Raw genomic sequence first — 13,151 nt, forward strand, 5'->3', positions numbered from 1 at the left:
AGAGAAAATAATGTCTGCAAACAGGTCTAAAGGATTTCTTAAGAGACAAATTTGGGGGGGGTCCATTTCCTTTTTTTTTCATTATTATTATTAAGTAGAGTTGACATAAATATTTTATCAGTTTCAGGTGTACACCACAGTGATTTGAAAATTGTACATGTTATACCGTGCTCACCAAGATAAGTGTATTCAACGTATATCACCATACAATGTTAATACAATATTATTGGTTCTATTCCCTTTGCTGTAATCTTCATCCCTGTGATTTAATTCTAATTGGAAGTTTTGTACCGTTTAATTGCCTTCACCCATTCTGGAAATGACCAGTTTGTTCTCTGCATTCATGAGTCTGTTTCAGTTTGTTTGTTCATTTGGTTTGTTTTGTTTTGTTTTGTTCGGTTTCACATGTAAGTGAAATCATATAGTATTTGTCTTTCTTTGAATTACTTCACTTAACCTAGTACCCTCTAGCTCCATCCATGTTGTCACAAATAGCAAGATCTCATCCTTTTAATGGCTGAGAAATTTTCCATTGCATATATACACCACGTCTTCTTTATCTATTCAATTATCAATGGACATTTGGGCTGCTATCATATCTTAGCTATTATAAATAATGCTGCAATAAACATAGGGGTACATATATCTTTCGAAATTGGTGTTTTCATTTTTGCAGAGTAAATACCCAGTTATAGAATTACTGGATGGTATAGTATTTCTACTTATAATTTTTTGAGAAACCCTCATCCTGTGATTTTCCATAGTGTTTCCACCAATTTACATTCCCATCAAGAGTACACAAGGGTTTCCTTCTCTCCACATCCTTGCTAACACTTGCTATTTCTTCTCTTTTTGCTACCAGCCATTCTGACTAGTGTGAGGTAATACCTCATTGTCATTTTGATTTGCATTTCTCTGATGATGAGTGAAGTTGAGCATTTTTAAAAAACAAATTTGAACCTGTTAGAATTCTTTTAAAAAGTGTTTTTGAAGGTGCCCACTTTTTCTCAACATAAATGAGAAAATTACAATTTTATATTAAAGTGGTAAAAATAATCTATACCTTAGAAATAAAGTTAGAGGTGGCTTAATTTTTGTACTTTCATATATCATACTGACTGATGTCCCTTCCTTCTAAGAAATGTTTCAGTGACACAATAAATCGGTCATTAAAACAAATACATGACATAAACTGGAAAAAATTTTCAGAAAGTCTCAAAACATATCCAAAAATACAATATTCTCAATATCACTCTTTTCAAGAATTTAATGGTATTTATTAAGTCATCCAACAAGAATAGGATATTTTCCTATCAGAATTAGAACCTGAAAGGGGTATGTTTTTTATCTAGCAAATTGTTTCTATTTAATCTTTTTTTTTTTTTTCATTTTATATCTGCTCTTGGGTCTTCTGTTGCAATTTTCTCACATCAACCCAAATATAATCTCCATAATTGCAATAGGAGAGAAAAGATAATTCTATGGAGGGAAACTATTCAAGGCAGAAAGACTAAAATTACCAGTCTTAATTAGTTTTATATTTCTATTGGGTAAAGGAATTGCTATCTGGGCCCTGAAAGTGTGTATGTTCAGCCCCTTAGGGAGCAATAATGTGTTTTGGGAGGGACAAGGGAAAAAAAACAAAATAAATTACTGTTTTTCAGCTTTAATTACTGTATAGATTATAAGAAAATAAGAAAGAGCAGTAAGGACCATTTGCTTGCTCATGGTCATGAAATGACATTCACTCATAACTCTACCTGTAAAACTCACTTGGAAAAAGTGTGCAGGGATACTCTTAGATCTGGACACACCATGGAGGTCTGTTGCTTCAAATCGCACAAACTGAAGGTGATTTTTGGCCATCTCTTGTTTAATGTGCTTCATTCTAGAGGAGAGATGAGGTGTGGTCGGAATTTGAGTGCCGTCCCTGGTGTTATCTGTAGGATAGAAGATGGCCCTAAGTCATGACATCATGATGAATGGAAAAGCAAAAGGAGACTACAGAGAGTGACTCTGTCATCATGATTGTTAATAAAATCATCCTATACTCGTCCTTGACTTACAGGTAGAGATCTTACCTTTCTTACCCTGCCTTTACCATAGTCCCAAGAACACAGTCTCTAAACAGCCTAAGCGATTATTTATAAAGCACTTGGGGTTAAGCAAAAATTAACATTATTTGAATAAGCATAGAGCAATATCATATGCAAATACTTACTGAAAATGTCTTTGCTCATGGAAATTAGGATACATTTGCATAACGTGACAGCTTAGGCACCATACAAGTCTGTGTACAGATAACTATCACTGAAAAGACTAAGCTTCTTGCACTAACTGGTACTACTTAAAGGTTCCCGTATGATTCAAGGCAAAATTGTTTGGTTCTGTTTACCTTGTGCAGATTTGCATTTTTTTGTTTTTGTTTTGTTTGCCAAAAGGGATTTATGGCATCTGAATCTAAGACATCTACATGTCTCTGTCAAATTTAAACTTAAAAATCAGTATAAATGAGCAAACGAAATTGTTTTTCAAGGATGAGACTGTAAGAGATGAAAAATCTAGACTGAAAACCAGAAACCTAAATATATATATATATATATTTAAGATAGACTGTAAATTCTAAAACTTCAGAGCTAGAAGAGAGTTTGGCAATAAATCACCTAAGCCAACCAGTTTGCTAGCTTGCAAGCAAATTGCACCCAGAGAGGTGCAGTGAGGTAGTCCAAATCACTCTCAGTTCATTGTCAAAAATCGAAGTTACAAACCAAACCTCTTAACTCCCAGTGGGTGGCTCATTACCAGAAAATGAATGAATATATCCAAAGCATTTAAAAGGTCAGGCACGTAGTACACACCACAAATGTTAGCTACCATCCAAACTTTCAGAAGAGGTAGCAGACTGTAGAGATTCAGCATAAACACCAAAGCCATCTGCCTCCCTCAGAATCCTGCCTGTACCCTAGACACTTCCTTACTTCTCTGAGCCTGGGTTTTCTCATTGATACAATATTATCCATTTTATAGGCTTGTTGTGATGATTAAACAAGTTATTTAACAGTTCCTGGCAGACATTGAGCACCATGTAAGTGCTTCTTAAATACGTAAAGTGAACACAATTACTCTAGCCTTGGTAATGGTACCATGATCATGCCTGAATCTGAATATCCATCAATCTGTCACATTACTGATGCTGAGCACCTATAATTTTAAAGTGATACCTGAATATCCTTTTCTGAGATATAATTGGCTTTAAAAATAAACATAAAGATTGACAGTTTAAAAACAGAGATTAAGTAGATTTTAAGTACATGAAGCATGAGGAAAACAAATTACTGGTTCCACCTATACAAATATATTAGAGATAATGTCCTGTCACTGATACATTTGGCTACTCTGAGACTCCTGAGGCTTTATAACTACCTTCCATTTAACACAAACAATTAAGCTGTAGCAATTTCAATGTTTCATGCTAAATTAGCAGTTGCTGTCTTCCCAACCTATCCTGAAGTATTGGGTGTTCTGCTGAAGTTGAACAATTCTCTTTAAAGAAAATACAATTTATACGCATTTTAAAATATGAAAGATTTCAGACAGGCAGTATTCTAAAAATAATAAAGAATTACATACAAGCTATAAATATTTTAACAACATAAAAAAAATCAGTAAGCGTCTCCTACTAAAGGAACAAAGTCATTTTATTGGCTCACTAGTAATACGATCACAGACAGTCTCATTAGTTCTTTGCTTTATCTGTATCTTCTAATGTTTCTACAATAAATATGCATTCTTTTAAAATAAGGAAAATATGCGTCCACTCAAGATGGATTGTTTAGTTACTATGTACTATTTATATCAGACATATATCTAGGAAGAAGCCAGAAAAAGCCCTTTCCTCATAGAGCTTTATATTATTGAATGGAAGAGCTATAGACAATACATACACCATCAAATGCAAAGGCAGTATATTTTGCCATTGTTAAAAGTGCTGAAAATAAATAAATATAATCATCTGGAGTATTGATTCTATGAGACTTAATCACAATATAAACAGGTCTAACCTCTGATTCACTTGAAGATTGTCAAGTTGCACTATAGCTGGACAGTAAGTACATGAATTAGTTTGCTAGGGCTGCCACAATAAATACCACAGACCGGGTGACTTAAACAGAAATTTATCTTCTTACAGTTCCAGAGGGTAGAAGTCAAAGGTCCAAGTGTCAACAGTGTTGGTTTCTTCTGAGAGTTTCTCTCATTGGCTAGTAAATTGCTTTCTTCTTCACATGATCTTCCCTCTGTGCGTGTTCTAACCTTCTCTTCATAAAAGAATACCAGTCATGCTGGATTTGGGCCCATGCTATAGACCTCATTTAACATTAATTACTTCTCTTAAAACTCTACCTCCAAATACAAACACCATGTGAGGCATGAGGGAATAAGACTCAAATTTAGGAGAGACACAATTCAACCCATAATAATATAGCATCCCATTTCCATTTTCTTCAGAGTTCTCATCACCACCCACCATATTGTAAAATCATGTGCTTATTTTCTGGGCTTCCCCACTCGCATGTCAGTTCAAGGATATCAGGAGAAAAGGAGCTCAACTTTACTCGTGGCTACATCCCCAGTACCTGCAGCCATATAGACATATCATAGATGCTCAATGACTATTTCTTTAACAAGGGGGTGTGTGGGTAAATTAATTAGTTAATACACCCTGGGTGATTTGACCTTGTCTAATTAAGTGGAATTGGTATCACATATTTCGGTTAGTATATTAAGTACCATCTTTCACCAAATTCTTTCACCAAATATGAGAACTCTATCCAATCTAATTTCATTTTCAAGGAATCAACTAATCTTACTGAATCATTGTCTGAATTTCTTTTCTTCAAATAAATCATACTTGTTAGTTACAATTAAACCTTTGGGTCAGACTTTCCCAGATGCACATGATGAATAGCGGGCAGGTAATTGCTAGTTCAGGGAGTCATTTGTTTTTCTTACAGTATGGTTCCTGGGAGGTGTTCTCCTTTCCCACCCCCTCAGAGAACCAATAAATTAAATCAGTCTGCTTTTACAGAGAAAATTTTCCTACTGTGAGTGTTTATGGGGAAAAAAATAAGAAAACACTAACCAAAAGAAGTTAAAAGTTAAAATAAAACCTCAAAGTTCTATAGCAATTAGAAGGCCTTGGAGAAATGTTGTCTGTGTTCAAGTGACAATAGGACCTATTTCAGTCATAGAGAACAAGCCATGGTCACTTATAAAAGGCAGATTAAATAGGCATTTGAGCTTTCAGAAATATCAACTCAAAAAGAGAAAAGTGCATTCAAGAATATACTCTGCAACACATTGAGTTTATGGAATGCCTGGGATGATCCGCCAAACTCCTTTCCCAGAGCCTGCCTTCCTTCATCCACGTGGCTAGTCTGAGAGACACCCTCTTAGAGCAAGTGTGACCCCAGTCTCCAGCCATACCATGTTCGCCCAGCTGGCAGAATAACCAAGTAAAAGCAGTAACAAAAGCAAAAACAAAAAAAAAGTGGGGAGGGGGAGCTTTTCTTTGGAAAAAAAAATTTTTTTTAAGTCAAAGCGGTATCACAAAGAAGAAAACACAATGTCAAAATTTTAACACTGATTGAGGAGTATATTTTCATATTTATCTTTAAATTCTGTATTGGTAACTTTTTTGAAGCTATCAACTTGTTGGTGCTGTGGGCCTGTAAAAAGCTTAATCTAGCCTGGGGCAAAAGGAGGAAGCTTCTGAACAAACCAAGTCAGGTTAATAATGATACCCATTATCTCAGTCACAGTCAGTCGGTGCAAAGAGAGCTCACCACATGAGTTCGTTCTTCAGATTCTTTTGATATAAAACTAAGAAATGGTCAATTTCATCTATTTTATGGCTGAGTCTATATAAAACAAGGGTCACAAATGGCAGAAGAACCAAGGTGCTCTGGAGATACTTTTTACCAGTTGTCCCAGTGTTTGAAAACATTTCTAATAGTCAACACCTATAGATCTGAAAATTTTGTACAAAAATCTTGAGCTCAAGCTTCTCTTAAAGAAACTAAATTTGGTAACCCTGGTTGTTTCTCCAGAGTGACCACTGGCTAGAGCTCTGAGGCGGCCTGAAATGGGGCATGTATCCTCTAATCCATGGATTGGCAAACGTTTTCTCTAAAGAGCCAGATAATAAATATTTGCACTTTTGTAAGCCATTTGGTATCTGTCGCATCTTCTCAACTGTGCCATTGTGACACGAAAGCAGTCATAGACAATACATAAACTTTATTTACCAAAAACAGCCAGCAGACGGAATCCGGCCTGTGGGCCAGTCGTCAACCTCTGCGATAGTTTCTCACAAACCAGCCTCATTGACTGGTTCCTTAGACGAGCCATCTCCGTCATTCGCATTATTTACCTGGCCCCTGTGGCGTTTGGATTGGGAGCATCTGATGCTAGGCTGTCAGTGCTCATCTCCATTTCATGGAGAATTTCACAAAGCCAACGCACACCGAAGCGCACAGATGAGAGACGCTGTGGTAGGCACAACAGCCCACAAAGATGTTCACATCATAAACCCTGAAACCTGTAGAATATGTCAAACTGCAGGCCCTAAGGACTTTGCAAATGCAAATAAGGCTATAACCCTTAAAATCGGGATATATTGTCTTGGATTATCCAGAGTTCTTAAACGCAGCAAACTTTCTCCAGCTGTAGGCAGAAAAGAGGTGTGAAGGGAGGAGAATTTCAAGAGGTTCCAAACATTAAGTATTTGAGGGATTGTCTTGGTCCTGAGACACCAGACCAGAGCAAGGTTTCCAGGAGCTAAGTGCCACCCCAGTGGACAGTCAGCAATCCTACAACCCCAACAAACTGGATTCTCCCAACAATCTGAGCACTCCCTAGAGTCTCTGGATAAGAACCCAGATGGCCAACACCTTGACTTCAGCCTTGCAAAAATCTGAATCAGAGAAACCAGCTGAGACATCCCAGTTGACATATGGAATCCTGACAGCATTCACTTCCCAGGCTCTAGCTCCTCCTGAAGCCCTGGGTGTCATAAAGAAGTTAACCTTGCCAAAGGAGACCTCTTTACCCTTAGCTCCTGGAAGATAATCTGGAATGTCCTGCCTGACAAGAGAGCCTTAGTTTACCTGGGGCTTCTGGGCCACACTAGAAAATCTAATAAGGTCATTTATTCTGGGAGCTTTGGGTCATGTGATATCAGCTTGACTCCCAAGGAAGCCAGACACTGAGGTCAGCCACATGAAACCCCACTATGGAGTCCCCCACCCAAAAAAAACCCCACTCTGCACACCAAAACTCAGGCAAGCATCCCATGGTTGTCAATACTCCACATATATTGTCACATATCACTGCCAAAAGAGTGGTGCTGTCCATGACACCACTGAGAGAAGACAAATGGAAGCTCTATGCTTACAACTTTCCTGTACTCTCCCTGCTGGGTCTCTTCCCTTGGCTGATTTTCATCTGTATTCTTTCACTGTAATAAACCATAACCTTGAGTATAAGACCTTTCAGTGACTTCTGTGAGTCCTTATAGCAAACTATCAAAACTAGGGTTAGTCTTGGGGAGTCCCCTAACTTGCACTTGGTGTCACTAGTGAGGGGAGCCTGGCGGACACTGTCCTTCTAAGTTCACACGCTGCTATATTTCTGTCTTTCCAAACCTTGTTTATTCAACCCTTTCATGATGGATTCCCTTATGGAATAAATACCTCATTTTAACTAGTGTCTCTTAACTTGGATCCCAGAGATTTTTGACCAATACACTGATAGGCCAAATTGTTGTATTACTATTAATAAGCAAGAAACTTAAAATAACAAAATTTCACTTTTAGAAAAGACTAGAAAGATCATCCATGGCAACCCTTCCATTTTCTAGATGAGCAGCCTAGTAGTTAAAGAAAACTACATAGCCACTTATAAACAATAGGTGTATAAATTCTTCTGACTCCCAGATGACCATTCCTCAATCCATGCCACAATAACATTAATTTAAATACAAATTTAGGATTAGTGGCTAGAATCTCAAGTCAGTTTGTTTTTGCACCCTTACCGGTATGGTTGGAGTTTGTGTTAAATTCACGACAAGGAGCACTGGCTGCAATTTTGAGGGGTGATGGTTTTATCCCTGTTGTCTGATTCTCGGAGTCCTTGTCATCTTGTGGCCGATAGGAGTCTGCGGAGCCAGCTCCCACAACTGGTTTGCTCACATCCTCCAACTTGTGGCACACCATTTGGTTTCTGATCCTTTCTTTAATAAAGAATGGAAAAATGTTAAAGCACACTGCCTTTGTTTTCAACTGTCTTTTAACATGAGAAAATAATTTATTCCTGGGCAGTGACATACCAAATGAAGGGCAGTGGGAATGACCTGCACTGGTCGTGGGCCATAAAGTGGTGTGTTGTCTGTAGAAAATTTAAACTCTGGTTGCTTTTTACCATTACCATGCACTGGCCATTCCTATTATCCCTGCCTTGGAACACCACTGTTCCTGGATTAAGTCTCTTGTTGTTTGATTATCTCCTAGTTTCAGCACTGTTTCAGAATCTATTAAGTTTAGTTGGAATTCCAACATGTGATACGAAAACTTGTTCCACATCTTTACTATGGTCTCCCAAATCCTTAGTAATGATCTTTACACTCGGTCTTGGAGCAGAAATATGCTTCCCTTCTTCCATATATGTTCCTTCTGTTGTGTTCTTTCTTTTTTTTTCCCCTTCACCACCATCCTACTTCTGCTCCCTTTCAATTCTGAATATTTTGATTGGCTAATTTTATATATTTATGTTATACCTTGACATTTGCTATCTTTTATGTTGTCTATGTAGAAATAAATTTTAGGTCTTTGTTTTTGCTTCTCCCTTTGATGAAAAGAAAATGTTTTATGAAAAGGAGAACAAAATAGAGATTGTTATTGGCATCATATTCCTGAGAGATCATAATAGCTAAGATACCTTTTGAGTTGGATATATCCATTTCTCCTACTTCAGTTGAGAAAACATGTTTCGTGACTTTCTTTCTTGTTCTTCTTAATTTACTCATCCTGCTGGCTTCAGTCTCATTACTTTCATCTCTCGTATCCTGTAATAATTCATAGACAAAAAGGCAAATAACAGATCTTGCATGCAACTAAATTTGCATGTCAAGAAAGTATGACAATTGGAGAGCTAAGTTTTCAAGTGCATATGAAAGACTTTGATAATGAACAAAAAAAAAAAGACTTTGATAATGAGGTAAATTTTGTCACCTTCACGTGCTCTTGAATAATTCAAAATTAAGAAGCCCAATATTCTCCTTATAGTCAGGATATTCTGCATTCCTTTTATATATGGTATAGTAGTGTCATTAAATAAATTGTCCAATAAGTGAAGATTTCTATTCTTTTTTTTTTTTTTTTTACTCTGGGATATTTTATATTATCAATTCCTAAAAATATTTTACCAAATCCATTTCAGCTGCAAAGTCTTTTTTTTATGAATTCCATCTTTTTTAGAATCTCTAACCTTTTGACCAGAAGCACCAGTACCTGAAGAATTTAATTTTATTCTTTTTTCTTACCCCATCCTTAGTATATCAATATTTACTTTACTTCAAAAAAGCAGTTGCATTCATAAAATATTATTTTGCATATGTAAAACAAGTGTTATACTCAAACAGTTTTATAGCCTAGGAAAATCTAAAAGATATTTTAAAACGAAACAATCTAACTTTTAAAATCTAGTTCTAATCCTTGACAAAATTCCTTGGTAGACAGACCTGTCAAGGACTATTCCCAGCAAGGAGCTGGGCAGTGAAGCAGGAGCGGAGAGTGAAGAGCAGAGACATCTCTGCACCAACAGTGGGCAGAATCACCCCTGACGTCCCAGAACACAAAAGCTAACACTGAAAAAAAAAAAAAAAAAAAAAAGAATAAGAAAAGCTGACACTGGTATTTTTATGTTTTTTTTACAAACTCTCATTGTAGTTTGAAGACAGCAGAAGAAAGGGGAAGGGGCAGGGTCAAAACTATAGTCTAAAATGTTTTGAGCTATTATCTTTTTGAAGAGCAGATTCTGAAAGACTCCATATCTTAGAGCAACTTCTAAATACATGTCCAGAGTGGTTTCTGGGGAACAGCTGTACTCATTTGTCAATATCAATTCAGCCTCCGAAAGCTAAAAGGAGAAAAAATAATTTAACTGGTATTTACGTGTAATTAGGACACTTTGTTATTATTGTTACTATGCTTAAAAAGATATATTTCATAGGACAAAATCTTTTTTGTCATTTTAAAATCTCACATCTTAGAAAATTGTGGTCCTTTTTACTCCAAATAATTTTATATTTGGATGGTGTGATATTTATTGTGAGATATAGTAGTTCATTTTTTTCAAGCAGTTTATTATTTTATTTAAATATTTTTCCAGGGGCACCTGGGTGGCTCAGTGCGTTAAGCCTCTGCCTTCAGCTCAGGTCATGATCCCAGGGTCCTGGGATGGAGTCCCGCCTCAGGCTCTCTGCTCAGCAGGGAGCCTGCTTCCCTTTCTCTCTCTGCCTGCCTCTCTGCCTACTTGTGATCTCTCTTTCTGTGTGTGTCAAATAAATAAATAAAATCTTTTTTAAAAAAATAAATATTTTTCCAATACACTTCTGATAGAATTCTGAAAGTGATTTGCTCACCTATTGTACATAGTTACCATTTCTAAAATGACCTTGCCAGAAATATACATTAAGTATTTGCATTTTTTGTGTCTTTACAAATACATGACTCTAACTTTATTAAGATGTCTTGTTTAAGGGTGCCTAGGTGGCGCAGTCAGTTAAGATTCTGACTCCTGGTTTTGGCTTGGGTCTCATGGGTCCTGAGATGGAGCACAGCACTGGGCTCAGCAGGGAGTCTACTTGAAGATTCTCTCCCTCTAGTCTCCCCACCTCTTGCACACACACTTGTGCTCTCTCACTCTTTCTCAAAAAAAAAAAAAAAAAAAAAAAAAGTCTTTAAAAAAGAAGAAGAAGTCTTGTTTAGAAATGAAATACTTGGGGCGCCTGGGTGGCTCAGTGGGTTAAGCCACTGCCTTCGGCTCAGGTCATGATCTCGAGGTCCTGGGATCAAGTCCCGCATGGGGCTCTCTGCTCAGCAGGGGGCCTGCTTCCCTTCATCTCTCTCTGCCTGCCTCTCTGCCTGCTTGTGATCTCTCTCTCTGTCAAATAAATAAATAAAATCTTAAAAAAAAAAAAAAAAAAAAAAAAAAAGAAATGAAATACTTGGTCAGGTATATAAAAATGAAAGGAAATTAAACAGATTAACATTTGTGTTTGTTTTACCCGTTGGGGATCCTCTCACATACAGATTAAAGGAATCAGATGAAACAGACTTGAAGATTTCTCTCAGCTTTAAAGTCTAACCTGTAATTGAATAACAATGTGCTAAAACTGAGCACTTTGTCAGGCACATTTCTCAGCATAACCCTAAATAGAATCTCTATTTTACAAATGAGAAAAGTGAGACCCAGAATGACTTGCCCAAGGCCACAGCGTGAAGGAGAGATGCAGTTTACAAATAGGTCTTCCGGTTTCAAAATGCTGTTCTACTTCCTAAATGCCAGAGATTTAGAGTTTACAGGAAGTTCATTTTAATAACATTCACCTGCTTTCATAGAAACCAGATCAAAAAGGAAAGTTTAAGAAAAAAACAAAGACAATTCAAATTCACCTAGTTACTAACCTGAGATGTTCATCAATAAAAGCCCAAGAACTAAGTCATAATACATTGCCTCTGACTCTGTAATAGATGTTCAGAAGAATTTTTTTTCAAACGAAGAATACATTTAGTTCAGTCCTTTGAATTTTTTTTTATATACAAGAATGATCAAAGTATAGACACAGTTCTAACAGCGGAACCTAATTTATTGTATCCCTGAGTTACCCTGCCCCCAGTAGAATGTTTTCATTCTCCTAAATCTTTTGGTTATATTTGGTTACAATATGATAATGTTTCAGTAAAAAAGCCTACTAGCCAAGATTCACGAAGTTTGGGTTCTGACTTTTCCACTAAGTAGCAAGTACTTCTGGAGCCTTGTTCTTTTTATCTGTAGACACTGCTATAAATATAAATATACCCAGCAAATATATTCATGTTTTATAAGTATTTTCATTACCAGGCAATACTTTATATGTCATTTAATATAACAACATCAAGAGAACATTTATAATTACCTATATTTTGCCAAAGCAGATATAGGTCCACAGAGGTTAAGTTATTTATTTAAGGTCATATGACTGTCAAGGAAGAATGGGAATTCTTTAAGGAGGTTCCCACATCATTATTACCAGAATCAGAGGAAATTTCACTTCTGTTAGTGGATGGATCCGGGAAAGGCCCAAATGCCCAAGAGGATTAGTAGGATAGTCACAGAAGAGAGTTGGGAGGAACCTTAAAGGACTCTTATCAGCACCTTTTTACTGACTAGAAAGCTTTCATCAGGGGCGCCTGGGTGGCTCAGTGGGTTAAGCTGCTGCCTTCAGCTCAGGTAATGATCTTAGGGTCCTGGGATCGAGTCCTGCATCGGGCTCTCTGCTCAGCAGAGAGCTTGCTTTTCTCTCTCTCTCTCTCTCTGCCTGCCTCTCTGCCTACTTGTGATCTCTCTCTGTCAAATAAATAAATAAAATCTTTAAAAAAAATTTTTTTTCACCATTTCTCACGCATTCAGTAATATAGTTCCAATTTACAAATCTCTTGCTTGCATCATTATGTTGGACAAGCAGTGCCTTATGTATAGTAAGTACTAAACAAATGTTCATCCTGATTATTATTACCTAAGCACCATGCATTACTGGGGATCTCTGTTGGGGACATACCTCATTCTAGGTTACCACATGGGCCCCTGACTCATGGGCGATGGCTCTTACTGAGTCAGAACCTAATCCTTTACCTGAACAGCTCTAGATTCTGAACAATAAACTAGGAGAACCTCTCAGAGAGGTTAGGGTATATCAAACAGTCTGAGGGTTCTCAGAGAGGGTACTGTGACTGATATGTTCATGCTCGGACCCTAGTATTATTATTAAACAGGCACAGTATTTTATAAAGAGTCTTTACACAGCCAGGGAAACTAGGGCAAGCTTAAAAAGA

At 37.0% G+C, this 13,151-nt stretch overlaps 1 protein-coding gene across 5 annotated transcripts in view; it reads right to left on the reverse strand.

Annotated features, from left to right (window-relative positions):
- The window catches only part of LGSN (lengsin, lens protein with glutamine synthetase domain), a 39,770-nt gene that overhangs the window by 5,885 nt on the left and 20,734 nt on the right, over positions 1-13,151 (reverse strand). For 3 of the 5 annotated variants that reach the window (XM_059178347.1, XM_059178345.1, XM_059178346.1), the window contains 3 exons: positions 8,995-9,121; positions 8,093-8,290; positions 1,774-1,940 (listed from right to left, as the gene is read on the reverse strand). In XM_059178347.1, coding sequence (XP_059034330.1) covers positions 1,774-1,940; positions 8,093-8,290; positions 8,995-9,082 — 453 coding nt within the window. In that variant the 5' untranslated portion in view covers positions 9,083-9,121. Of the gene's footprint in view, positions 1-1,773; positions 1,941-8,092; positions 8,291-8,994; positions 9,122-9,796; positions 9,923-11,744; positions 11,885-13,151 lie in introns of those variants that run through there. The other 2 variants (XM_059178348.1, XM_059178349.1) reach the window with 2 other exon arrangements.

The sequence above is a fragment of the Mustela lutreola genome, chromosome 6 (genome assembly GCF_030435805.1).
Source record: "Mustela lutreola isolate mMusLut2 chromosome 6, mMusLut2.pri, whole genome shotgun sequence".
In the NCBI taxonomy this organism is placed as follows: domain Eukaryota; kingdom Metazoa; phylum Chordata; class Mammalia; order Carnivora; family Mustelidae; genus Mustela; species Mustela lutreola.